The sequence below is a fragment of the Netta rufina genome, assembly GCF_964035555.1.
Source record: "Netta rufina genome assembly, chromosome: 7".
Taxonomy (NCBI): Eukaryota; Metazoa; Chordata; class Aves; order Anseriformes; family Anatidae; genus Netta; species Netta rufina.
This window is the reverse complement of record NC_140130.1, coordinates 20,689,769-20,717,616: the sequence shown is the minus strand read 5'-3', so window position 1 is coordinate 20,717,616 and position 27,848 is coordinate 20,689,769. Positions and strand designations below refer to the sequence as shown.

Genomic DNA, 27,848 nt, shown 5'->3' with positions numbered 1-27,848 from the left:
AGAATCTTGCACCCTGATCAGTTTCATTCGGCCAAAAGCACTGCAGGTAAACAACGCCTCTATGCAAGTGCTTCAACTGCAGCCTGATCATTAACATGGAAGAAACACAGGGGATGACAGGGTGGTTTTTAACATTCCCACCTCGTAATACTCATCCTGAGGGCACCAACAAATAGATTAATTTACCAAAATAATCATACAAAAAAGGCCAAGCTGCCAGCCCTCGCATTAGAAATGAACTATTTAACTTCCTGGCTTAAATGTAAGCAAGGGGAACTCAAGACAGACCTCCTTGAGGTTAATATTCCAACTACATTCAAAGAAAATAATTTACTAAAACTAACTTGCAAGGTCTACTAGCCTTGAAATGAGGATACAGATGAACTAAATCTACAGTTAAATAAAAACTTTTGAAGACATTTTATAGAAATAAAATATGAAATTCTAGTAAGTAGATGGAAAAGACACTTTAGTATTCAGCTGGAATATTTTCATAGCCCATCATTCTCAGGAATGTATATTCCATAAATAAAAATACAGAAAAAAAGAGTATTCAATCTAGTTGGCTATTTCTATACTTCTTCAGATAAAACTTACTTTTTCCCTCCCAAATAAGTGTTAAACCCTGAAAACTGGCTTTTTAAATCTATTGTGCATGAGGAAACAGATGAACAAACCAACATTTGGAATTTTTTTTTTTTTTTTTTTACAAGGTTGCAGTTCTAAAACACTTATATTACAAAGCAATGTAAATAAATACCAAGCTAGTACAAAAGCTCTTATTTACAGTTTTACAAATGAAAACATTTTCAGTGTAAATGCAGTGTTTTAAAGAACACAGTATTAGTAAAATGAGTTCCTGTATAGAGCATTACAATTTCTGTTAAATGTCAATGTAGTATTGTATAAAACCATTGGTTTAAGTTAATTTTTGTTTATAATTTAGTACAGGCAAATTGCAGTTTATGCCTGGAATGGTATCTGTTAAAGTGCTGAAAAAGAGGACATTTTTGAAATTTTAGAAAAATGTACTATACATTATTAAAGCTTTATCAAGTCAAAAATGATAGATTTTGTTCACATTTGCTACCACACCACCTGTTTTTCAACAACTCATTGTAGTTAACAGGATGGCAGCCACTGGTATCTTCACATCCAAGTCTGATGTTTTCCCACAAGTAATTTGTCTTAAGCTTCAGTGGTGACTTCAGGTTTCATTATCTGGTAAGTAATCAAGTATTCTGGATAAGCCTGAAAGAGCAACATATACATTCTTTATTATATTTTCTGACAAACATTCCAAATTTATCCAGAGATGGGGAAAAAGGTTAAAAAAAGAAAAAGAAAGAGAAAGAGAAAGAGAAAGAGAAAGAGAAAGAGAAAGAGAAAGAGAAAGAGAAAGAGAAAGAGAAAGAGAAAGAGAAAGAGAAAGAGAAAGAGAAAGAGAAAGAGAAAGAGAAAGAGAAAGAGAAAGAGAAAGAGAAAGAGAAAGAGAAAGAGAAAGAGAAAGAGAAAGAGAAAGAGAAAGAGAAAGAGAAAGAGAAAGAGAAAAAGAAAAAAAGAAAAAGAAAAAAGAAAAAGAAAAAAAGAAAAAGAAAAAAAGAAAAAGAAAAAAAGAAAAAGAAAAAAAGAAAAAGAAAAAAAGAAAAAGAAAAAAAGAAAAAGAAAAAAAAAGAAAAAAAGAAAAAGAAAAGAAAAAAGGCAAAATGTCAAGAGCTAAAATGCCTGAAGTATTCAGGCAAAGACCCTTTCACCTTCAACCACAGCTGGAGTTTGTTCCAAGAAAAAAACAAGTCCTAGTACACCAAAAATAAGCGGAAAAAACACTCGTAACTCATGCCTTTTAAAAAGAGGTCTGAAAAAACAACCCCAAAACAAACATACCTGCTCCCCTCTGTAAATGACGTATTCTGCTAATGCCAGTCCATTTACACTGGGTCGCCCAGTAACTGAGTGATGTCCAGGGGGAGAATGAGCCATTTTCATAGCACTGAACTGCAGGAAAGACTTGCCCAGTGTTACACGACAGAACAGCAATTGCCTGTGTTAAAGTAAAAAACATGAAAACAGAATACCTTACATAACCTACAGACAAGTTCTAATGTTTTTATTTAAAACAAACAAACAAACAAAAAAAAACAGATCAAGAGTACTTATTTCTTTAGATATGTTCTAATACAGTGGCAATTTAATCTCAGTTTTTGTAGACCAATGTTACATACCATTTTGTTATGCTCAGGCAAAACTCTTGGCTTTCAAACCCTTCACACAAGGCAAATTCGTAAAACTTCTTATTCAAAACTTTACAAAGCTTGACTAGACTGACATCCTCTGTAACTCTAGATCATCTCTTTATTTCAGAGTACCAGAAAATGCTAAGTAATATAAAGCGAAAAGGGGCAAGGACTCTTAAATCTAAAGGATTTATGAACTTAGCTAGTGGTAGAGATTCTGTAAATCCATGCCTATATTTTAGTGTCTGAAGCAGCAGTGACATGGAGGGATGACTGTTACAGTGTGCATTCTTTTCAAAGAAATACAGTACCTGAGTATCACTGGCAGGCAATCAAGCGGACTGAACACTGATATTGCCACATCTTCCATGCAAGCAGCTAACAGATCTCCTCACTCTCAGGCTACCTACCTCTCATTTTTACACTGAGTTAAGGGCAAAGACTTGGTTAAATGCAACAAAGATAGTTAAAGGTTCTCTAAGACAATTATCAAGGTTTTCTGATACTCTGTTACGCTCAGCATATACTGAGCGCTGAGGTTTCGTTACCCAAGAAATGTTTCTTCACAGAATCTGCTGACTTGCCTGTCTGTAACATAACATGCAAATGCAAATTTGGATTCTTTTGTGTAAAAGATCGTAACTTACCTATGGCAAACATAACAAGATCTATCTTTGTGAATTGGACATCCAGTGCCACCTCCAATTCCATAGACATACTGATTACTTTTGGAAGAATTTTCAGCAAAATAAATCCCAGCTCCAAACATGCCACCTATATAGGCATGTCTCTCATCAAAGCCTTTGTGAATGATCGCATTCACAAATGGGGACCCTAAGAGAAGGAAGCAAAATGTTTGAAGTACTATACACGGAGATATGTACAACAATTCTACCATCTGTTCCCCAACTTTTTTTGATGCAGCATTTCCACACACAAGGAAATCAATCTGCAGAAATTCTGAGCTCCAATTTACACTACCCGTCTGCTAGAGATGTTATACAAAGAACAGGAGTTGCTGGGTGTACATTTTTAACAGATACTTGTAAAGGATAATGTTTAAGGCAATTCTTCCTGTAAAAGAATGCTCAGTGAATATTCCCTTCAGCATAGCTTCATCCTAACCAAGATTCTGGGATTATATTGCTACACAAATCACATCATCTTCTACTAAGTAAACTGCATTTAAAAAGCAATGAAACACATTGAATGTACTCCAGTCAAAACTCTGCAGTAACTATCTAAAGGAGAAGAGATTGTTCTTCTGTTTGTCTCTTTAGTGTTTTTCACTTTTTTTTTTTTTTACTCACAATTCCCAGTTATATTGGGAACTATGCAGTTTTCATTGTAAGGATGCACATTGGACCTATTTAATTTGCACGTCAAGACAAGCTACAAAGGCACACCCCTTGATCCCCATTCATAGTTGCTAGTTTGTTTTTACTTAGAACTTCAAAAGTCCCCTTCATTGGGAGACAAGTGAAAGTTTCAGAAGTAGGATCCAGTACATTACATGTCACTGTTGACAAACATGTTTGCATAAAACTTGTGCAAAATCTAGTACCTACATTCAGTGAGAAAAATTACTGTTTGGACCAAAATAAACCCTCCACCAAACAGTGCTGATGGTTAAACAAGTACATAAAGGTGCATTTCAGTATCTCACCATGAAACAGCATCCTTTCATTAGCATGGTTATGATTCTCTTCGGAGACCTCTTTCCTCCTGTGAGTATATCTTTCCCATAGCTTTTTGTTGCACACTTTCTGAATCTGAAAAAGTTAAAATGTAAGTTCCACCCAAAAGTGAAGATTTGCGTTTACTTAACAGATGTTATACCAAAGTACTTTAAAATGACACCTAGAGAATACTTCTTTCCTTAGAACTCAGTGAAAGGCTGGGATTCTCTAATATACAATGTTGATTGATCTAACATAACACCAAGTAAATTGTAAATGAATGCTTAACTTAATCAATTAATTTTAAACATGTTAAGCAATACTTCTTAGTTTATATTTAGCAGGTTTAGTCACAATTCTACTTCAGTATCCCTCCAAAAACATCTTGATAAAAAGCACCAGTAAGAAGATCATCTAGAAAATAAAGAACAATCTTTCATGAAGACTTCTGGAATACTTTTCAGAGGAAGTAAATAATGCACTCTAAGCACAGGTATGCTAGGCACTGGCAAAGCCTTATGTGTGTAGATACAGCCCATCTCTTTTACTGTGCAAAGTGTAGTATCAGTTTAGCATAGAACTTGCACTTACAAATTAAAAAGATATTTTAATGAAAATGACCATTTCTTCTGGGGGAAAATGCAATAAATTGCTTAAAGCAAGGTTGTTTATGTTCTGTTGTTCTAAGCTCCTTTGGTTTTAAATCAAGTTATACTAGGTCCCCTTACTTCCATGCTTCAGAAGCTTTGCTTTCACTTTTTGCTTCTTCCTGTTTCTCCCTGTCATTTCCTCAACAGAATGAATCCTTTGTTTCCTATGAAACCTTCTGTCGCCTTCTTCAAATATCATACGGTTTTCTGTGATATCCTACGTCAATTTGTCATAAAACTTTTTAATGTTTACTGATCCGTAAGATTATACAGAAAAACTGCTTATTCTTTGAATTTCCCTGAAAGATTATCTTTTCCCTGTGCATGTCTCAGAATGGCACATTTCTTATGAAACTCAATAAATAAACAAATTTAGAACGTTTTATGGACAAGTTAAGGATATTTGCAGCCAAAACACTGAGGGTGTAACCATTAGTTATGAAAAATATGTAAGTTACCTTTAAAATGTTGTATCTATTGAAGACTCCACCAGCATGTCCTCCATCTCTATGCTCTCGGACAGTACTCTGCATCTGAAGATTGAGAATTTTTAGGATGGTCACTGCTGCAGAACACACATCTTTCAAACTTTCAAATAATCAAAAGAACAAACTCTTGAAATTTTGAGATAGTGACTGTGTGCTAAGCAATACCAGATTGCGAGGATGCACACAAACATGTTTTGTGATTTTTTTTTTTGGTAATGTAACTTGAGTACAAGCGAAATTTCAAATTGAGAGACTTCCAGTATCCTGTTTAGAGTATTGTTTCTTCAAAATTCTGTCCTGTGTGATTATTACATTTCAAAAGGAAGTGACTTAAACCTGTGTCTTGACAGACAAGCAGTTGATAGATGAAAATTTGATGTATCCTTATCTAAGTTTTTCTTGTTATGCTTAGAAATGTCTATCTCATTGCTAAATTGTCTAGCAGTACTCCTATGTCCATATCTTTAGTAGAAAAAACAAAAATATTATGAGGGTATAAAGAAAGCATACCTCCTCTTCTACTGATTGAAACTCCTTATCTTCAGAGGAAAGATCTATGAGAATAGTTCCGCTACTGGAAGTATTTAGGGTCAGGTATGGGTTAAGTCCTGTAAATATAACAAAACATAACACTTTCAGGAACTGCTTCAAGACTCATTTAGAATGATAAACAGTAAGAATTTTCTTCTTAAAGAAACCATCTTCTCAAAACTCAGCTTAAAGGATGAATAGTTTCGCTAGGAAGAAAGGCAAAATGTTATCAATGATTTTAATTGCCTTTTACTTACCACCAAGCACATAGGTTTTTGTGGATGTCTAAGTGCCATCCCTCCAATCATTTCATTACTTTCAAACTTTTTCAAAATCTCTGTTTATAATCTCCACCCATACATACACTATAAATATACATACACTATACATACTACATACACATACACTATAAATGCCATAAAAAGCGTAGCAGCTGGGTCTGAATGCAGAACAACAATTACACCCATTTATCTGTGGATACTGATCAATCATTGCCTACACAAGAACAACCACTTCAGTGCTGCATAAATAAAGAGGCTTCAGCACAAAATTCACTACAAGCTGAAGCTGTTGAACACAGCAGGTTATGCTAATTTTGGTTCACTGGAAACACGTCAATGCATCAACTGTATCTTAAAAAAGCATATAGAAAAAATCATCTGGCTTTCTGAGAAAGCAAACACAATCACAGAATCTAACAGAACAGCACAATATAGTCCCTACCACAAACCATACTACCATACTCCCTCAAAAAGCTTACAATCACTTTGCTCTAGGATCCACACATTACCTATGAAAGTAAACACAAAATGGTGATCGCAAAGATTACTTTTTAAAAAGAGGCAAGATCTAAAAGGCCTGATTCACAGTTCATATAAAAGCCCCCTCATTTCAAGTCAGAAGACATTCCTATCATTTAAAGTGTCATTTTAGGACAAGTTTCACTATTATTTTTAACAAGATATGATTTACTATTAAAGTATTTATGAAAAAGGATTCTATAAAAGCAGTGTTACGTAATAATTTGAAACAAGTATATACCTTGCTGTCCAGAAATCAGCCTTTCAACTCCTTTAATGATTTTGTGCCTATGGCCATAAGCATTAATTCCAATTTCCTTCAATTCTTTGTGTCCCATTTCAACCAACACATCCAGTGTTATCTAGAATGAGAGCAACATCTTTATTTGTACAACAGCATAAACAGAACAGCACAGCTGCCAATGACAGTAAAAAAAATATACCTCAAAAGTTGAGGCAAAGGTGTAAAAAAAGAATACGCACACTGGAGACTTTAGTGTATTATTCTTGTCCTTGGCTTTGACTCAACTATTTTCTCCGAACTTTTATCTTCAAATAAATACGCTACAAACTACAACTGAGCAACTGGTACTGCTAGCAAGGATCATGTTTCTGATCGAAAAATAAACATAAAAATTACCCATAAACACAACTATTTATTTAACTTCACTATTTATACCACTGAAAGGAAACACCTACACTCTCAAACTGATACAGGCACTTGTCCCCATTTTTTTTATTTTTATTTTTTTAATAAGGATAGGTATTCTATATGTTAATATACATACTTGTTATATATATAAATAAAAAATCCAGAGTTACAAACTTTTCCTTCCTTCTATTTCAAGTTGAAACATTAACTCATTTTAAATTTGTCTTATTACACTACTCTAACCGGTCAGTATTTATTCCCTTGCTTTCTAGGCGAGCATCTGGACATAAATGTGTCTACTTACCTGTTCTCTCTCAAATATGTCAATAAGATGTTCGAGGCCAAGGTTCCGCACAAACTGATTTATGCTAAAATCTACACCTGAAACTGGATATGAAGAAAAACTCAGAACATACATTTGTGTATGTATTATGTAAGTATACACAATCTTGCACTGTCTGTGGCAATAATGGGAGATGCAGAAATTTCTGGTCTTGTGAAGATAGGAAATAAATATTTGCATCACTAACCAATGGTACTAACACTAACATCTGTGCACATACAGTGTGTATGCAAACCTCTATGAGATACGCAACCAACTAGCTACCAGAAACACATGCTTCAACAACAAATATTTTCAGAACAAACATGTTATAGAAGTAACCATTCCAGGTTATCTGATTTGACAGTAACCTCTTGGAAACTGGATCAAGTTTGTAGTAAAACACAGCTTGGTATGGAGCCAAGCTTCATCTGACTTCTCTTTTAAAACACAATTCACCATTTTGAGTCTGTTCAGAGGAAAAGGAGCCTTTTTTAAGGTCTTCTAGAAGGGGAAAGTACTAAAAATCTTGTACAAGGTTTCAGACATCTGCTCTTTGTTAATGACATCTTAACGAATAGGGATATTGTATACTTTAAGTCACAGTAACTGTATGTAGCTATGGAAACTTCACACATGTATTCTTTCTATCATATGGTAGAAACTAAGCCTCACCTTCTTTTTTCTCCAGAACAGTAGCTCCCTCTGAGCTGTTTGTACCAACAACAGATGGAAGTTCAGAAAAACTACCAGACAAATTGTCAAGACTACTTGCAGCAGAGAGGCTGGAGGGACTGGATGGAACAGAAGACAGGGAATCTGCTGTAGAGCCCGTAGTCTGAGATACACTTATAACCTGAGGTTTGTAGCAAGATGGTAAGGCAGAAGGAGGCATTGCTGCTGTCAGTAATGCGCTGACATCATCTGCCTAAATATAAGAAGACAAATTATTAAAATATAGGCAATTTATTAAAATATAGGAAATTTTTTACACAGTTGTTTTTCCTATAATGCATTATAATTATTCCAGACTTATTCCTAAGTATACTGAAATATAGATAACTGCATACTGGAACATATATCCATTTTACAATGCAGTTTGCAAACAGCCTTTTGTGCTAATAACACAGATGAAATTGTAAAACATTTATAAATACAAACTGTAATAAGATGAACAGTTACGATTTCAGTATTTCTTAAAACAAAAACTTTAGGGACAGCTAAACAAAATTCATTTTCTAGGAAAATCTAGCAAAAGTTTCTACTGCTAACCAGAACTTACGAAATAAAATAGAGTTACTCTGAGCGTAGCTTTGGGTTGTATTGTAATATTTTTGGGGAAAAGCACACCAAGAACTTAACCACCAGATAGTTTCCTAAATTTATCTTGCTACAAAGTTTGCTTACATTTGATTGCTACAATTTTTTTATTTGTCAAAATTTAAGTACTGAATTAAGAACATCAACTTGTAAGTACAAACTTCTTTTGTATTCTTTCTTTCCACTCCATTTTAAAGTAAGTCTTGAACAAGATATCTAAAGGATTATAAAGACTCTACTGACTTTCTCTACCAGGCACATATAAAACCAGAAAACCCACAGCATTTTAAACTCCGCAGAAATTCCCCTATTAGTATCTTTTAGAATGTTAATAAGAGCTGCCACAAACAGAAGGCAAATGCAGATTCCCCCAAAAGAGCTCCATCACTTACGGTAACCAGGTCTAAAGGTGTTTGTCCTTCCTGGTTTTTCAGCGTTGGATCAGCTCCATGAGCCAGTAATAGGGCACAAAGCTGTGTCCTTCCTTTCTGGGCTGCTTCATGCAAAGGTGTGAAAGCCCATTTGTCCGTAGCATTCACACATGCATTATATTTTATAAGTAAAGCTGCTACATCTACATGCTGAAAAATAAAGCCACCTGTTAAATTCCGAGGTACTACAGTGTATTAAGCTAACTCAGAACTTTTACTGATACTTCTCTGTAATCCTCATTCTGAATTTTTATTAGAATACATTTACTTTGTAATTCCTATAAAAAGTTTTAAAACAAGGTGTTTTCTTCCTGACTTATTTTATTATATTCCAATAAGAAGAGTTAAGATTTCTTCTCTTGTCTTCTTTTTTTTTTTTTTTTTTTTTTTTTTTTAAACAAGACTACAACAGAATTCCAAGCCCAAGGGAACCTAATAGAAAAGCACCTGAATTCGAACTTCTGGTTTGGAAAGTACTCCAGCTGCTTTGCTTAAAGACTTGATACAAACACAAAGATCTCGATACACAACTGTTGTCTCAACACCAGCCAGAGAAGAAAAAATAAGATCTTGTTGATAAGATCTGATCGGCATGGGTGGGGAAATACATTTTGTGGAACACCCTTCAGGCGGCTGGCCTTGCAAGCGTTTATGTTCAGAAAACTAAGTTCTGGCAATTCAGACCATTACTTTACAAATTCAAAGAAGTCCTCAATTATAACAATGAGCTTATTATGACTGACTGATTTTTTTGCAAAGAAGACTACATTACAACTTGATAGCAACTCTCTTGAAAGAGATTACAACTCTCTTTCTAGAGAGTATTGGCTCATTATGCTGACAAATAAATGTATTTTATTTTTTAGGAAAATAACTCATATGAAAGTCCAAGATATTTACCCCATAAGATGCAGCATTATGCAGAGGAATCAAACCTCCTTTATCCTGTGCATTCACATCTGCTCCATGCTGTAACAGGTACTCTGCAACCTCCAAATTGTTGTAACCAGCTGGAAGGTTGTAAAGGATATAATAAATACAGTAAATCTTTAAAAACTTCTTCAACAAGCTACAGAGAAATTAGAATTCATTTACATTACTTGAAGGTTAGTATGCCGTTCCCACTGAAAATAGTTCATAATCTATCAATGAAGACAGCTTCACCCTATTTAAGGGTATCTGATTTTAAAACCTCTGTCAATAAACAATAAAAGACACTCTTGGGCTACAGAGAATTGGAAATATATGCATAAAATACTAAATTATGGACTTTTTTCTAAATAAAAAGAGAAATACATACTCCTCTAGCTTGAGGCTAAACTTTTAAACTTGTTTAGACATAGTAAGCTCAGACAGTAACTACTAACTCCAATCCAATAAGTTAAATGAAACACTGACCTGCTAAATGTAGTGGTGTTGAATGCCGTCCTTGTGTGTCCCGACAATTGACGTTGTCAGGTGAACAAAGCTTTTTAACCCTGGCCAAACAACCTTTCTTAGCAGCATCTAGTAGAGCTGCATCTCCTCTAAGTAGGTCCTGAATATCAGTATCACCATCTTTAACAAGGTCTAATGGCGTATTTCCATCTCTGTTTTTCTTTGTGGGGTCAGCTCCATGCTGTGCACATCAAAACCAGATGGTAAGCACATAAGCAGAATAAACATTTTGCATCTTAGGTATTTTATGCCTTATTGAACAATTATTCTGACATACACTTAACTCCTTACGAGAGCATTACACACACTGTGAGAAAGAACAACATACTTGCAAATCGTATTCCTTCTACTGAAAATGTTTACCTACAGTCATTTAGAAACCACCAACCAACTTCTCAATGAAGTACAATCATACTTCAGGCTCAACAGAAAAAAAAGAAAGTAATCTCCTCCAACATGTGTAATACCTGTAATAGGAGTTTGCATATCTCATATTTTCCTTTCGCTGCAGCTTCATGCAAGGGAGTGAATTTCCACAGGTCAGCTACATTGACAACTGCACCATGTTTAACGAGGAGTTCCGCAACTTCATAGTGACCATATGAACAAGCATTATGTAAAGGGACGAGTCCGCTGGAAAAAAAATGTTAAAGTTTCCGTAAAAAAATAAAATCTCTTTTCACAAAGAGATATAAACCTAAAACAGAATGTACCTTAACCTAACCATAACCCTTCCCCCTACCCCCCCCTTTTTAATTTAGATTTTTCACTGTAGTCTAATACAGTAGGAATATCCGCTGCCACAGTATAAATGCAATCAGCATTGAAGTAGCAGTGAAGAAAACTAAAAACAGGGTATAAAATTTTTTTAACACTCTACTCCTAAGTACCGCAGAAATGTTTTTCTGGATATTCTGAACAGTTTCACAGACCTTCATTGTAACTGACCTGTCCCTGAGAATAAATAAGCATCTGAAGAAAGACAGGATGCATATCAGCTAGCAATACTCAAAAGCTGACAGATACCATCAGTTACAATTGCCATGAAAATATACAATAAATTTGAGTATTTACCCCTTATCTTTTGCATGCACATCAGCTCCATGCTGGAGAAGATATTCAACAACAGATACCCTATTATATCCAGCTGCAAAATGAAGTGGTGTAGACTGACGGCCTTCAATATCCCTGCAGTTCACACTTTGAACCGTACATAGTTTCTGTGAAACCCAACAGACAAAACATATATCACTATATATAATGTAGGAACACTTTTAGTCATAGATGTTGTTATACATCTGATTTTGAAAAATACTTTCATTAAAATTTATTTTTATATAACTTTACTTTTCATAGGTTGTATCCCATGAAAAAAACAATTACCCACTCCTCCCAAATCCACACCTGTGACTCATTTCCAACTTTTATATAAGAACAGATTGGCACTTTCAGAATGCACCACCTCCTGGTGGTGAACATTACATTTTGACCTACAATCTTTGTATTGCACAAAACTACAGATGACAAGAATCATAACTCTAAAACAGCCAGCAAAGGGCTGTTGATTTGCTTATTTTTAGAAATTATAGTTTGGCATATAATTCCCAATTATTTTTAGGACAGGTTTAAGCTTACTTTTACAGTATCCACATCTCCAGCTTTCGCAGCCTCCAGCAATTGTCGATCTGCATCTGAATTACCTAGTGGGATACCTTCTGCAATATAAATGAGGTTCTATGACCTAACCGTAACTTGAAAGAATTTAAGACAAGAAATCATTTCTGCATTTCATGAATTTAAGGGAAATCAAGGATTTAATGAAAAAAGTTAGAGAATTTTTGAATTATTACAATATTTTTCTTTTTTAAACATGTACAACCATAGCTATTATCTATCTTTAAAAAGTTGCCTTTAGCAACATGCTTCCTACCCACATAGGAAAATTGTGGAACCAATTAAGCATTCAGTTTCAGAATCAGACTATCACAAGAAGCTTACCTGTGCGTACAATAACTAAACCTTATTCATGAAAATCTATATACCCCGTTGCCTCTGCTCACAAATGCACAACTACTTCTTTGAAACTCACTTTTTACGTAGAAGATTCTACCCTCCCCGCATCAGGACTTCTACAAAAGTGATTATAGGTGGCTATACCATTTAACATTCTGAGCACCTGTGATAATCTGCACCTGAACACTAGAGATTAAATGGTATAATTAACCCTACTTATATAAGCAGAGCCTTTCCATGTGCATGCGGTTACAGAATATGAATTGTACAAACCAAACCAGATTTTATCTTTTGTAGAAAGTTCTTTTTTTTTTCGCACTCACTATTATTCCTTACAGCACTTGAAGCGGCAAGTTAAATGAAACTTCACATTACTTCTTAAGTACATCTTGAATAAATCAATTGTACCTTGTAGTAGCTGTTGCACACTTTCAGTCCCCATCTGTAAGGCTGTAAAGCCCTGCAGAGACACAATGGAAGGATCACATCCAGAACTCAACAGCAACCTGCACGTCTGAAGGTGACCGCAATGTGCTGCTCTGTGAAGAGAGGTCTGCCCGAGATTATCCAATGCATTAACCTAAAAATAAAACAGAACCTTGAGAACATGTTATTAAAAAGTTTTTTCTAACATTGTTTTGATCATATTTTTTTCCATTATAGACTGGAAGAACCTTCATGTATTGCTTCTAAATTTGATTAGAACAACATATTCAGCGTATTTTCAAACGCCATGACATTTCAGAAGATTTAAATATAAGCTGTTTATAAAGTTATAAATGCATTTATTGAGGAAAAATAGCCTCCTTTTAAGAATCATGTGAATGATCCACAGTGTGAACAAACAGTTACAGCAGTTTTACCACATACAGACATAATCCATGATTTTGCTCATGGCAACAGACAACCTTTGTGCCAGTATGTAAAATGGCTTCTACCTGTATTGGCTAAACAGTAGTCTTTCAGATTGAAGACTCCATATGTGTTTCAGTCAAGGTAACCAAGATGCATTTAGAAATTTAAAATTATGTACCCAAAGGTTACTTGTATTCCCTACTGTTCCATGAATTTTGATCATCGCTTTATAAACTTCACAGCAGTCAGGCTGTATCCAAATTTCCATAAGGAAGAGCCTCAACTCCTAATTTAGGCAATTCAAGCCCAAAATTACAAAGCATCTGCAGATGCTCTGTATGCCAGAGAATGACAGAGTATCTGCTTTCTACATTCTCTTTTTTTAATGCACACAACATCACAAAGTCTACCTGTTTTACAGTTCAGACTAACCTCTTGTTGTTCATGCTTTTTTATTTTTTTATTTTTAAACAGCAGTGTTATTGCTACTGGACAACAAGGCACATAACATGTTCTGTGAGCTTTCAGTTGACAGTGAAAAGAACTATTTCCACACAACTTAGAAAATAGGAACAAAGATAATGCCTCAATGTGCAGGACTGATTGATGGTCTGTGTCTTAAGCGCATAAATATATAACCTTTCAAAACAAATTGGATAGCAGAGTAGACACTTTGCTAAATTATTCTCATACTATTAAAACCTATACAGAAGATAAATGTAAGCAAAAGGTATGAAGAACAGTAACTTGTACCTTAGCTTCGTGTTTCACAACTACTTCAACAACATCATTATGAGCTTTTTCTGATGCCACGTGCAGAGGAGTCAAGAAGCTTAAAAAAAAAAAAAAGAGTAATTTAAAATACATTTTTCAAAATCTTCTAAACAAACAGGAGCATTCATTTGTAACCACTCACTCTTTTGTTTTTTCATTAATGTTGGCTCCTTTCCTCAGTAGCAATTCGCACACTTGTTTTCGTTTTGGATATGGAGATGCAGCAGCACAGTGCTGAAAAAGACATCAAAAAATTTAGCATTAATAACTAGCTAGCAACATAAGGTTTTACTACTAGTTAGTCAGCTGGCAGTAGAGTTGATTGTGTGCAAAGGCAACAGAAAAAGAAATTATAATTCTCTTTATGATTCAAGAGATTCCACATGGGCTCTGGTATTTTCCAAAACTCCCTCTCCAACAATTGCTAGAAAGCAAAGCTTTACAAACAAAGCTAATGTGTAACTTGGTGTTGCTTAAAATTAGATTACAGAAATGAAAGAAAAACAATGATTTAGATAACCTACAAAAAATGGGCAATTTATTAGTCTTAACTTTAACCTTAAAAACCTTGAACAACTTTTTCCTTTTTTTTTTTTTTTTTTAAACTGGACACTTCATGTTCCAGGTTAGTCATAATGACAATGTTTGACAACGAAACCAAGAGTTCTAAACTATTGCCTACTATATTTAGACCAGCCACAATACATACAAAATAATTAATAAATCCCAAAGCATTACCAATGCTGTCTCGTGTGTTTGAGGGTGCTTGAAGTTTACTGTCTCCAAAGAAAGATGCTTCTTTATACGAGCTACATCTGATTCTCTTGCAGCCTGTAGCAGCGAGTGACCTTTGAATTCATCTTTAAAAAGAAATAAATACATAACAGAATGCTACATTCCTTAACTCTAGAAGGATCAAGAATATTGATTCTTTCAGATAAAAACATTCATTTCATTCCTTGGTAGGACACTGAAAGGGCTTCTCCCCATGTAGCAGACCATGCTCCAAAAATTTCAACTCAGACTTAAAGCTTCTATACCACTTGACAGAATTTGCTAGCTAAGTCAAAACATAACAAGAATGCACTTTGCTTCCAGTCCAAAGCTAGAGAGATCCAAGCTGGCTGAACAAGATCTATTTCATTGTTCTAGGTTCCACTCTTTGCATATGTACCAGTCCCAGGATAACTTTACTTGTTACCTCTCTTCGGAAAACCATTTCTAGTTGCCAGCATGAAGTCAAATGTAGTATTTCTCAATTCTTGTCAATGTACCCCAGAAAGTTACCATTTGTCTACTCTAAGACAGAATGAGGGCATTCTTCTCAACCCATTTAGTATGCTGGACAAAATCAATGCCTTTCATTAATTTCTTCGAACTTTTGGTGATCGTGGCATACTGAAAACACATTCCATGTTTTAAACAATTCTGTTTTTATTTTCTTCCAACAAACTACGGTGGAGTAAAAAATAAGTATTTCAGCAGCCTTGATGCAATGACAGAATTATGTGTGGAAAATAAAAGCGCACTGGTGAGGTTGCGAGGGAAAGTGCTTACAGTGAAGCTACAAAAACCACCACAACCACCTGACTGTAAAACTGACCATACACTTTGTATTGTTGGGTTGGAAAGGACTTTAAAGCCCACGTAGTTCCAAGCCCTCTGCCATGGGAAGAGACACCTTCCACTAGATCATGCTCCCAAAGCCCCATCCGAACTGGCCTTGAATACCTCCAGGGATGGCGCATCCAGTTTCTCTGGACAACTTGTTCCTGTGCCTCACCACCCTCTGAGTAAAGAATTTCTACCTAACATCTAATCTATATCTCCTCTAGTTTAGAAGATCGAATTATAAACAGGGAAATGTACTACCAAATATTGCCCAATTAACTTGTAAACTGTAAGCATTTTCGAGATCTCATTTCTGACAGCTCACTGTGCAGGAAACCTCAGCACATATTACAATCTAAAACTGCAGAACTGATCTTATTTCATACTCACATGCTAATCGTTCTTTTAATTGGGGCGTTGGAGCCAAATCAATGGTGCTTTTGTTGTGACAGTTCAACAGTGTTGGGTCGGCACCATAACTTAACAAAAGAGAACAAACTTCCACCCTGTTCTTAGAAGCTGCTTCATGCAGAGGAGTGAATTGCCACAGATCCATTGCATTCACACATGCTCCATGCTTGAAAAAGAAAAGGGTAAAAAAAAAGATGCAACATAAAAAAACAGATTATTAGAAAAAGGCTTCTGTCATTCATTTCAATGCAGTAGACTGTTAAAATAAAAATCAAAGCTTGTATGCAAACTGTATCCAAGACATTCTCCAGACATTCATTTTCAATATAACAGAATATTCCAGCACATTGCAGTTTTTAATCCTCTAGTGTCTCAAAGGTATTCACAGAAGCCAAAGGCAGGCTGGTCTCTAGACTTTCTTCTCTAAAAATCAGAGGAGCTCTGCTACAGGCCACATCTGATAACGACTCTCATTTACCTGCTCCAAGTCACCTCTGGAAAAGCTCCTTTTTCTTGCTGCTCTAGAATAAGTCTACAGTGAACACCTGTACTAAGTTAAATACACTTTCTGTAAATACCCCTGAGTAATGACAGCCAAGATGTCTAATCAACAGACACTAGACACTCAAAGTCAATCTTGAATCAATACATTAAGTACAAGGTTCTGCAAGTAATACCCTTGGTTATTTAGCATCTACGTAATTCTTCTCCAGGCCCTGTGAGTTCTTTTTGTAAGCAAGTCTGACCAGACGTGCTCGTTCCCATTGCTCCTGTTAACACTGCAGTGCTAACAAAAAATAATTAAAGATTCACTGGAGCACAAATCCAGTATGAATTATAACTGTAGCCTAACAGTTAAGACATGCAGTAGTGGACAGATTTTTTTTTTTTTTTTTTTTTTATGTCTAGTACACTAGATTCACTTTACAGTTGGCCTATGGAGCAAAACCAAAACACTCAAAAAAAAAGGCCCACGTAAAAAGTTGTTTTCCATCTTTTTTATAAGCCCCCTTTAAGTACTAAAAATCCCTTTGTGGCACAGATTTTTGCAGGAACACCCTGAAGCCCCTGGTTTAAAGTGCATCATACTTTATCTTTGAGTTTAACATAATCCAGATAAGCCAATTCAGTTCTTAGAGTTCACTTACTTTATAAAAGCTGATTTTTCTTTGGGGTGAGGGTTATAATTGTGAGCAAGAATTTAGGTTCCGATGTTCATTCCCTCAAGAAACGGATTACTCTTTAATGTTAAACTGTTTACAATCTTTATCAGTATTCTTTTTGAAAATCCCTTAATACTGTCTTCTGAAGTATTTTTTCAATTGTTTGATTCACAGTATTGCTCAGTTGTGTCCCCCCCCCTCCTTTTTTTAATGAGTGAGAGTGGAAGGGTTTAGAGCAGTAGTACTTACTCCATGGTAAACATTCAACTTTGAAGACAAGAGAGTTAAAAACTAAAAGCACATTTAAGGGGAAAGCTTCCTCGCAAACAGAAGATTCTGCAGCTATAGCTTGATAACAACTAACATGTAGAACAAAAGGAATCTATTCTTCAGGTTTTGAAAATGAATGAAAAATATGCAACTTCTGTCTATTGTAATCTGTTCTTATTTAATATTATCCAACCTAATTGAATTTTTTCAAAGACCAACCTTTACTAGAAGCTCTGTTACTTCATAATGACCATAGGAACATGCATTGTGAAGCGGCACCAAATCTCTATACAGGAAAGAAAAGGGAAATAATCTTAGTACTCCTATTTCAATTCCAAACAATGCAAAAAAATCTAGAACAATGCAAATAACACTACACTGCATCTTGAATATTTTACAAAAACCTGCATCCGAGGTGCTCAAATGAAGTCGAAGGGAAATAAACTGGGGAAGAACCCATAAAAACCCATCAGTATTTCTCAGAACAGTGAACATTGAAAATGACCAGAAGATAAGAAACAAATTGCACTGACTGCAAATGAAAGTGCTTTTCTGAGACTTGGAACCCTAATCAGGAAGGACTAACTGTAGTAATGTTTCAGGAGTGACAGTCGTTACTTCCTTTGTCAGTGAATACATTGGTGCAAGATTACCCTTTCCCTTGGAAACTAAAGGAGCCTTACAGGCTACCATTTAAGTAACTGTACAAATTTCTGTAGTAATAGCAGAGCTACCATGGTTTTAAAGCCAGCTTCATACTCTCACAAACCAAATGGTCTTTGAAGCAAGTGAGATTTTGCCCAAAATGATTTTTTTTTCACTGCAGGCTAGTAAGGGAGAAAGGACAAAAGTGAATTCAAACATCAAATGGACACTTAAAGATGCCTGATAAGACAGCTATTTATGTAGTTATGATCTTCTAAAACTGAGAGTTAAGTTTGCTTTCCATAATCTTTAATGTACACAGATACACATTTTAAAATTAAGTTTTTCATTATATTTTATGCAACTGTCAATAAATTCAGCACATCCATATGATACGATTGCTACATTTCCTGAGATAATAACCAAATACTTAAAAACTTAGTCCAAACATAGTCTCTGGAAAACGGATCTTCAATTTTTAATTATTCCTTCCAAAAAAAGTGTAGAAACTTAGATGTAGGAAGAAAATTAAGACTGATTCAACATTTAAAATATTTGCTGACTCCTCAGTGATTTATTGAAGTATTTTATTTATAAAGTAGACAAACTAAGTGATGCCTGAAAGCTAGCATATTCTGTGGTCAGCTCAATTTAGATTTTACCGCTTCGTAAGTCTTAAGACTCAACTTAATATTTTTGTCATGACAGAAAGATTAAAGGCCTTGACTTAGAAATTCTTCATGGTTAAAACGGTATTACTATTCCTCACGTCAATTCTGGGAATCTTCTGTTCATTCTGAATAAAGGAAAAATGAACCTACCCCTTATCTTTAGCATGTACATCAGCTCCATGTTGCAGTAACAGCTGTACTATTTTTACACGGTTATATCCAGCTGCTAAATGTAAAGGAGTAGACTGAAACAACAGAACGTAGAAGTAATCAGTAACACAAAATCAAACAACTTTTTTTTTTTCCAAAACTTGTTAACAAGACTAATTACTGAAGTCCCTAAAATACTTGTAACACTAAAAAAACACCAGAGGGCTTGAATCAGACATTTAGTAGTTATTTTTATTCTTTACTGACTACTCTTACGGTCCTAATAAACACAAATCCTGAATTTATTTCATTAATAGTATGTTCCGGGATTAAGGTCCTCTTAACAAATTTGAGTCCCACAATCCATTTTTTTGTTTTGTCTATAAACTTTGCTGGGAAAAACTATGTTCCTTGCTAAAGGGGAACTAACATGACCTTTACACGGTATGTCTGATAAATGACATAGGGTTTTTTTTTATTTTTATTTTTTAAAGTTCTCCAACTCCACAGACTAGCTTCTACTTGTTTCTAGCTGATGCATTCAAGAATATCAGTCAAGGTAGAGCTACAAATTAGCTAAGAAAAATCTTATTCTCTTCATTTACAAAACCATCAACTCAATGCGTTTGTGCAGTCCCAGGAGGATGTCTCACAATTAGAAGCTGAGAAAATAGCAGTGTATAGGTATTCCGGAAATCCCAATATCTTACCACAAGCCTTGCTCAGGAAAATTTGTTTCAACAAAATTTAAGGGAAAGTGTACACGTACATAAGAAGAATAAGGATGCCAAAATTAGGTATTTAATAACCTGAAACTTTGGTAGTCTATGGTATGATTTGAAAAAAAAAAAAAAAAAGATTTTGAACATTTTTAAGTAGTTCTTTAACAATACCACTACCAAAGTGATGAATAACCTCTTTCTGAAACAGCAACAATAACTTGCTTTGGGTGTATGACAAGCAAGGGGCCTGCATGTATTTCTTCATGATAACATGTAAGAGTCTATGAAAAGACCTCCCTTCTTTATCACTGCAGATATCAAGGTCAAGCTGAAGTTCCAACTGAAAAGCTCTGTGTTTATTGCTCCCCCATGGAAAATACCTACACAGTCCTTTTAAGGTTTAAAAACAAACACCAGACAGGTACTAGAGATATACAATCTTTTTTCCCTACCTATATTAAACAAAATAGAATCTATGTTAAAACATTCTTGAAATCTGGTCAAAAAGTGTGAAACTAAGTTTTTAAATCAAATTTTAAACAAAAATACCTTTCTGCCATCACTTGCATGACAGTTAACATTTAATGGTGTAAGAAGAGACATCATCTTTTCTTCATTTCCACTCCTGAAAAACAAGATATGAAACAGGCATTCTTTTTGTTATAATTATTAGCAGCTTATGCTTTTGTTTTTCCTTGTTATAATGTGTTCAGCAGATCTGTTCTAAAGCTATATATTACTTATGGATTGCCAGTATTATTAAAGGCAAAGCAAAAAAAAAGTGTTTATGTAATTATTTTTGTTGTTTTATTCACAGAAACAGATAAAGCTGTGTATCTAGATGGAATGCCAGCTCATGAATAAACATATTCATAACATACAAAGCCCCCATACAATTCTGAAAATAACTAAACCTCAGATGTCTTCCATTAAAGTGCATACCTGGCACTTTCTAAGAGTTCATCTTTCTTGTATTCACCTGGAAGACAAAGGAGAGTTTCTTTAGTTGTTAAATATATATCCATATATGTTAAGTTTCCAAGTCGAAGTTTACTATTTATCATTCACTTCCAAAATTTGACAGTCCAGTTTTGAACCAGTACAATGAAGTATTTATCTAGAATGAATCACATGAATGAGATAATAAGGCCATACAGGAATTTTCTGATTAGAATTATAAAACAGAAAAAGTAATACAATATATTTGTAGGTTTTTTGTTTTGTTTTGTTGTTCCCCCCCGCCAATATTAAATTAATTGGAGCATTATTAGTCAAAGTAATCTAAAAATTATCACTTACCAGTCAACACTGCTTTTGCGGATGGGTCTGCTAAATCCAAAGCTGTTCTTCCATCTGTGTTCCGGATGGTCGGTTCAGCACCATGCTGCAGCAATACTTCAAAATGCAAAAGGTTTTCATGAGAAAACAGTTCTACAAGACAAGGCTTACAAGATATATTGTAAGCAGCAAACACAAAAGAAAAATCCAGTTATCATTCCAAACTTCCCCTCTTAACTTCTTTATGTCAGAATTCCATAATGCTACCTGTGAACAGTTTACCTAGTGAACCACATTTTATTAGAAAATAGCAGAGAAGAATTGGAACAATCAGTAACTGGCAGGAGGCAACTTCAGCTGGAAAACTGAGACTGTCCCCCTTTCCTCCCCAAAAAAACAGTAGGTACTTCTCATTAGGTACCTACTAGAAGGCTGTGCATCTTCATCGACCTTGCACTGATACTGGGGACAAACCAACCAGGTTATATACACACTACTCTCCAGATGTGCTCCTGAATAAATTATATTCAAGGAAATGACACAATCAAAAAACTAGTTTCTCAAACACTCTTTCTGTCTCTTCCCACCTCTTAAGAATTACATAGTCAAGACACCTCATCAATACATGTACTCAACTTGTTTAAATTTAGTTCATATCCTTAGCTAATTTAACATGACTGCAATGTAGAGCGACAGAATAAATCCATTATTAAAAATAGTTTCGTTCTTTCCACTGCACTGTAAGTAACAGCAGAAGGCAATGTAAGAGTCTAGGCTGAAGCAGAAGAGAATCTAGTTCCACTGCATCACTAAGGCTTTCTCTCTATGATGTCAACCTGAATTGATATACTTAGGCAATTATCAAAAACAGATCTAAAATATGTAGTTACTTTGTTCCTCATAAAACTAACATATGAATTTAAGCTTATACAAGATTTTTATTTCTAATCCTTGTAAATTGACAGTTTCATAGAATTAAAATGGTCTTTTATTTCATAGAATAAAAATGATTCTTGATTTTGTGGTTAAAAAAAACAAAACAAAACACAAACGCAAGTCAGTCACAGGAGAAGTGCAAGAAAATTACCAATGCAGACATCTGTCTTGCCCTTAATGGCAGCTTCGTGAAGAGGAGTGTAATTCCAATTGTCCCGAGCATTAGGATCTGCACCGTGCCGTAAGAGAAGATTGACAACTTCTGCATGTCCAAATGAGCAAGCGTTGTGAAGAGGAATAAGACCTCCATCATCTCGTGCATGGACATTGGCACCACTTTGAAGTAAATATTCAACTACATCCTTCCGACCAAAACCTGGAAGAGAAAGAGAGCTTTGTCTCATCTGCCACGGATGAAAGATGTTGGAGAAGGAAACTCCTTGTCCCACATACCCGTATTAAAACAAGATTAAATGACTATTTTCTCTCTGAATAAAAATCCAAACTGGCATTTCTTACAAAAGGAGCATTTACATGGTAAAGCCATTTTTGAAACCCCCCAAATTATATTAAAATCAGTAGAATAACAATATTCAAGATTTGAACAATTAGTATTCTGGTAGAACTCCCACAAGTCGACAGCTTCTTGAAAAACAACAGAAACCAGAACACCAACAACAAAACCTCTTTTTCAGTCATTTTACGTGGTAATTAAAGCTAACAATATTTTGTACAACACTGCCAACCTGCAGCCAGTTTGCAGAAGGACCAATAGATGAGTTTAATGAATAGGAGTGGTGAGTGGTTACAAGCCAATGTGTATATGATTGATATTTTAAATTATTTAAATTAAAAAAATAAAATCACATAGCATGAAAATTATTTTACTTAACTTTTTTTTAATATAAAAAACAAGTAAGCACAGCACTGCTTACAAGCTAAAACCATCAGCATGGCTATCTGCTTTCTAAAGATTAATTAACAGAATGCACACATTTCATCTTTGAAATGATCACTTAAGAAAATCCTTAGGAAGGTAAAAACGTTTATCTGAGACCGACCATTCTCCATAGATGAAATATATTATGAGCATGCACAACCAGAACTGAAAGATGTCCATAAAGTCTATTTTAATTGATCCCTAATCTGACTATGAATGTTCAATTGTGACCGAAACACAAAAATGCTCTCACACATTCTGAGGCAATTTTACAATCCTGTCATTCAAGTTACTGGACAGCAAAAAAACATGCTGATTTTGGGTGAGAAATGTATTCTAAATAAGGTAAGTGCTGTTCCAAGCCAGTTCTATGGCTACTATTATTTAACTTCAGCTGTATCTCACACATTTATATAACAGCAAATAACGCAGTATCTCAAGCCATTACCAACCGTATCCATGCTTTCTTCAGTATCTTTACAAGAAGCCAGCATGACTTAAGAATTCTGCTTATAGCTATTGTGTCTATACACGTGTTCTAAAGGACGCTGCCTGAAACATTCCCTCAAAGGCTTCATGAAGCCCTGCTTGGGTCTCACGGATTGTGAGCACATACAAGAGCCATATTTTGGTACATACCAGACCTGTGCTGGGTACCTGTTGGGAAACGTCACATGCATGCTGAACTTGGCCTCCTGTGTTTTAAATACCTGAGCTACAAACCATTTTCCTGAAGAGGTCAAGAACTGGTGGGGGCTGTCTCTTCACCTGAGCTTCTCCTCAGACCAAATCATCCTCCAGCTAAAAACGCCACTGTACTCCAAGCCAGTGAATTTGAACTTTGGCCATCATCCACCCACCCTCAGCAGGTAGTCAGAAGACAAGGCAAGGAGAACCTAGAAATTACGTTTATTTCTAACAACCACACCACATTTCAGTAACAAAACCACTGAAGCATGTTTTAGCTACAACTGAACTTTTTGGCTTTAGCTTTGTTGCAACAGAACACACTCACAGCCTGTTCTTCAATAAACCTGAACTCTTCAGTTGACCCTTCTCCCAGACTTACAGCAGCTGAAATCCCGGACCACGAAGCACTTTCACTTCCCCTGCTAACAGCTGAAAAAACAAATATTGCAATTAAAGCAATTTCTGGAATCTGCAATCCTATTGTTTTCATTGTTCCAAGTCTATAAATGTGATCAGCTAGCCATGCTGAGAGAAGTTCCGTAAAGAAGCTGTACGTGCCAAAGACAGGCCACAAAATGCATCGTTCCTCCTCCTCCCTCAAACATTCTTAAATCTAGCTTTCATAACTAGACATGTTAAGTACTCTTATCTTTCTTACATAGGTTCTCTTAGATTTTTCTTGCATCTTCAAAAATTCCAGAAATTCTGTTTCTAGGCTGAATGCATAATGAAAATTTGCTAAATTCTTACAATATCTATTCAGAATAGACTTTTCACAAGTGCTACAGTCCTGCAAACATATCATCAAAGCTGCTATTTGATGACAGACTGCTTGGTATCTTCTTTTGGTTCCAAAGAACATTTTCCAGAAACTGCTTTAGCTATGTTAGAAAAGTCTCTGATCCAACTTTCTGTCTCCAAGTTACACATCTGGGGGATAAACATCACTCATTCTTATGCAGAAGGCATTCCTCTCCTTCACAGCTGTGGTGTATAGTCACCATTTTGAATACAGCCACCAGCCAGAGCAGGAATCAATATCAATATGGACAACAAGCTGCGGTCAGCCTCCCTGCAGATGAGGAGAACTCACCTGGGAGCCCTCTAGTTAGCATGTTGGTTCAATCAGACACAATTCATCAGCTACCCATAGCTTCTCTCAGTGCAAAGCCAGCATCCAATTGAAATATACCCCCCAAACAGACAACAACATCTCTAAGCTGCCTGCTGATATTTTAATGTTGAGACTGGATCATCACCTGCATCAGAACAATTTCTGTAACTGCACTCCAGCAAGAAGCACACAGCAGGGACTCCTCACTGCTCCGGGAAAACACGTGTACAAGAGGGCACCACAAATGGAAACAGAAGTATTTTCCACAGGATGTATGTGTACAGAGGAGGCGGCCAAACTCTGTACAATGGCCTCTCCTGCTTTCACTGTGAGCGGAGAGAGAGGACAGCCTGTGCTGACACAGGCAGGAGCCACTGCCGACACAAACAGTTCCTCTTTGCTGTTAGTCCACTGCTGCAAGAACAGCTTTAATACCTTTTTTTTTTTTTTTATGTAATTTCTAATTCTTTTTGTGTCTCTCAAGCTCGCACCAGAGGACAAACTAAATGGTATCACAGCTTGCTCCTATGCAAGACAACTGGTCTCATCATCACAAACACTATTTCTTACTGCAAAGTATCAGAGCTACCAGGGCTGCCTCCCTTCTCCCACCTATGGCAGCCAAGCATCTCACTGCACTTGTTCTCCTGAAAAGCTGCAAACTTCTAGTTGACAAATAACCAATATTAATCACCACAGAAACTTGCCTGTGCATCTGTATAGATAATGTCATAATTGACATTCACTTAATTCTGACAGAATAAGCTACACAAATGACTGAGCTCTCATTCTTCTCCACTGACACTGCCCCAGCTGTTTGGTGTTTTTTTTTTTTTTTCCTCTTTTTTTTTTTTTTTTGACGAATTTTAACTTGCAGGAAGGGCATTTTGGTACTGCCAAGTCCCCAAAACATTATGATACTGTCAGTTCAACAATACACTGCTGCTGATGAAAAGGATTGACTGCCCTTGAGTAAGCACATGCAGCTAATGGTGAGAGAAGATTGAGCCCACCACATTGCAAAGGCTGCTGTGTGCTACAAAAACCCAGACAGCAATCAAGACCCCAGTACGTATTACTTCTAATAAAGACAAACTCTCCAAGGGAAAACTTTTTTATTTCTTTTTTTTTTTTTAAATAAGAAAGGTATTTTAAAAGTCACCTATACAAAATGACACATGTAAAATGAAACACTTTTTTTTGTTAAGTTACTAGGTAAAGGAAAAAAAGGTCTGAGCAAAATCGTTAAAAATAAAACCCAAGTTCAGGTCCCAGATTGCCCCAAGAAGAGGAAAAAAGGCAGTAAGAAAACTATCTTCACAGTTCTCCACCTCTTCCATAAAACAAAGTCTTGTAACTGAATGAAACTAGTCAGAGAAGTTTCATAACATTTTCTAATAACACATACCTAGGCTAAACAAAGCAAAAATACAACAGACTTTTGCTTTTACTTCCTGGAATGTAATTCCTTTAGACACAAGAGACAAAAGAATTACTCAAACTGTGAATAACATGGAAAAAACAAATCAAAACAAAAACAACCCCAAAATCCAGGAACTGCTTATGCCCAACTTCCAAAACTGAGTCTACTGCAGGTAGGCTGACAACAAAGAGTGATCTGAAGTAGTGGCAGAGCACTAAATCAAGAAATTACGCATTTATCCTACATCACGTTTTAACCAGAAACTTTCAGCATACCCTTCAGTCTTGTGAGGAAGGCTATTCACTTCTCTGTATCAAGTCTGAAGTAGACATAAGCAAGGCCACAGCCTCTCCCACTTACACACACTACCCTGCTTAGTGTCAGAAGTCCAACAAATATGTGAACTGACTTCTATTTATTTTTTTAAATAAAAAGTTTTCCATAGATCTGAAGCTCTGTTTTTTTTTTTAAAGCCAAGACAGATCACTCTTGTCCAGAAAAGTAAAGTAGATCATTACATTGTATGAGAAACACCTTAGGCACAAAAAGGAAACTAACAAAACAAAAACAACAACCTCCTGCTTCTCCAAAAGGCTGTGAAGCAAACTCATTTAGAAATTCACAACTTATGAGTGAACAGGCAGGACAAACTTATAAAAAGATGGCTGCAAAATTGTTTTCCTCTGAGGATATTTTAAGTTGTCCCCTGGGCTCTGTTGCTGCTCAAGTATCTTAAACCTGTGAAATGCAGCTGTCCTACAAAGAAGGCTCTCAGGAACTTAGATCCATTAAATCTGCTGAATGAGAAAAAGCGGCATCTTAATTAGAAACCTTTTCCAAAATAACTCAATGAAGAAACAAGCATCTTTATCGCTTATCCATATTGCTTAGCTAAAACGCAGCTGCTCCCTCTCGCACCCTTAGGGTCCTGCATGTCACACTGCAGTGCAACCAGGAGAAACAACACGAAAACAACCGCCACAATCAAGCCTTTGTCTGAAAAGGTGGTAGACAATCTTCTGGCCAGCGCCCAGCAGAAGCAGTTGCTCTGTGATGTCAGTTATTTGCCTTTTAAGTGCTGAATTAACAAAGCCTGTCTGTTACCGATAAGGACGCAAGAACTTCGAAACCCAGCTCTCCGACAGCGGGCGAAATGCTAAAAATAAACGCGGCTGCTGAGGCCGACGGAGGCGGTCCGGGGGCCGCGATCAGCCGCCCAGGCTGACAGCCCACACACCACGGCCACCCAGCACCGAGCCCCGGCGCTGCCCAGGCAGGCGGAGCGGCCCCCGGCCGGTACCTGCGGCGAAGTGCAGCGGGCTGGACTTCCTGCCCGCCGTGTCCCGGCTGTTGACGTTCTCGGGCCGCACCAGCCGCTTGACCCGCTCCACGTCCCCGTTCCTGCAAGCCTCGAACAGCTCCCGGGCCGGCTCCGCCGCCGCTCCGCAGCCCGGAGCTTCAGCCAAGGCGGCCGCGCCGCCCGCGCACCGCCGCCCCGCCATGCCGGGCCGGGCCCAGCAGCCCGCGGCGCCCCGCTCACAGCCCGCGGCCCTCGGCGGCGGCGGCCCTCGGCGCAGGGCGCGGGGCGGGGCGCGGGGCCCGGCGCATGGCGGTGGAGGGGTGCGGACGCAGCGGACG

The 27,848-nt window shown here is 36.5% G+C and overlaps 1 protein-coding gene across 1 annotated transcript; it reads right to left on the bottom strand.

Annotated features, from left to right (window-relative positions):
• Positions 1–27,848, bottom strand: TNKS2 (tankyrase 2). The gene is made up of 27 exons (XM_084290545.1): positions 27,511–27,848; positions 22,195–22,419; positions 21,129–21,224; positions 20,772–20,808; positions 20,379–20,454; positions 19,108–19,202; positions 17,861–17,927; positions 16,188–16,374; positions 14,925–15,046; positions 14,329–14,420; positions 14,166–14,244; positions 12,966–13,137; positions 12,180–12,259; positions 11,619–11,764; positions 11,012–11,177; positions 10,506–10,725; positions 10,008–10,117; positions 9,069–9,257; positions 8,032–8,284; positions 7,339–7,421; positions 6,624–6,744; positions 5,562–5,659; positions 5,022–5,096; positions 3,901–4,006; positions 2,882–3,068; positions 1,885–2,041; positions 1–1,251 (listed from the first exon to the last, which is right to left on the bottom strand). The coding sequence occupies exons 1-27, from the start codon at positions 27,710–27,712 to the stop codon at positions 1,189–1,191; spliced, it is 3,504 nt and encodes a 1,167-aa protein (XP_084146671.1). The 5' UTR covers positions 27,713–27,848; the 3' UTR covers positions 1–1,188.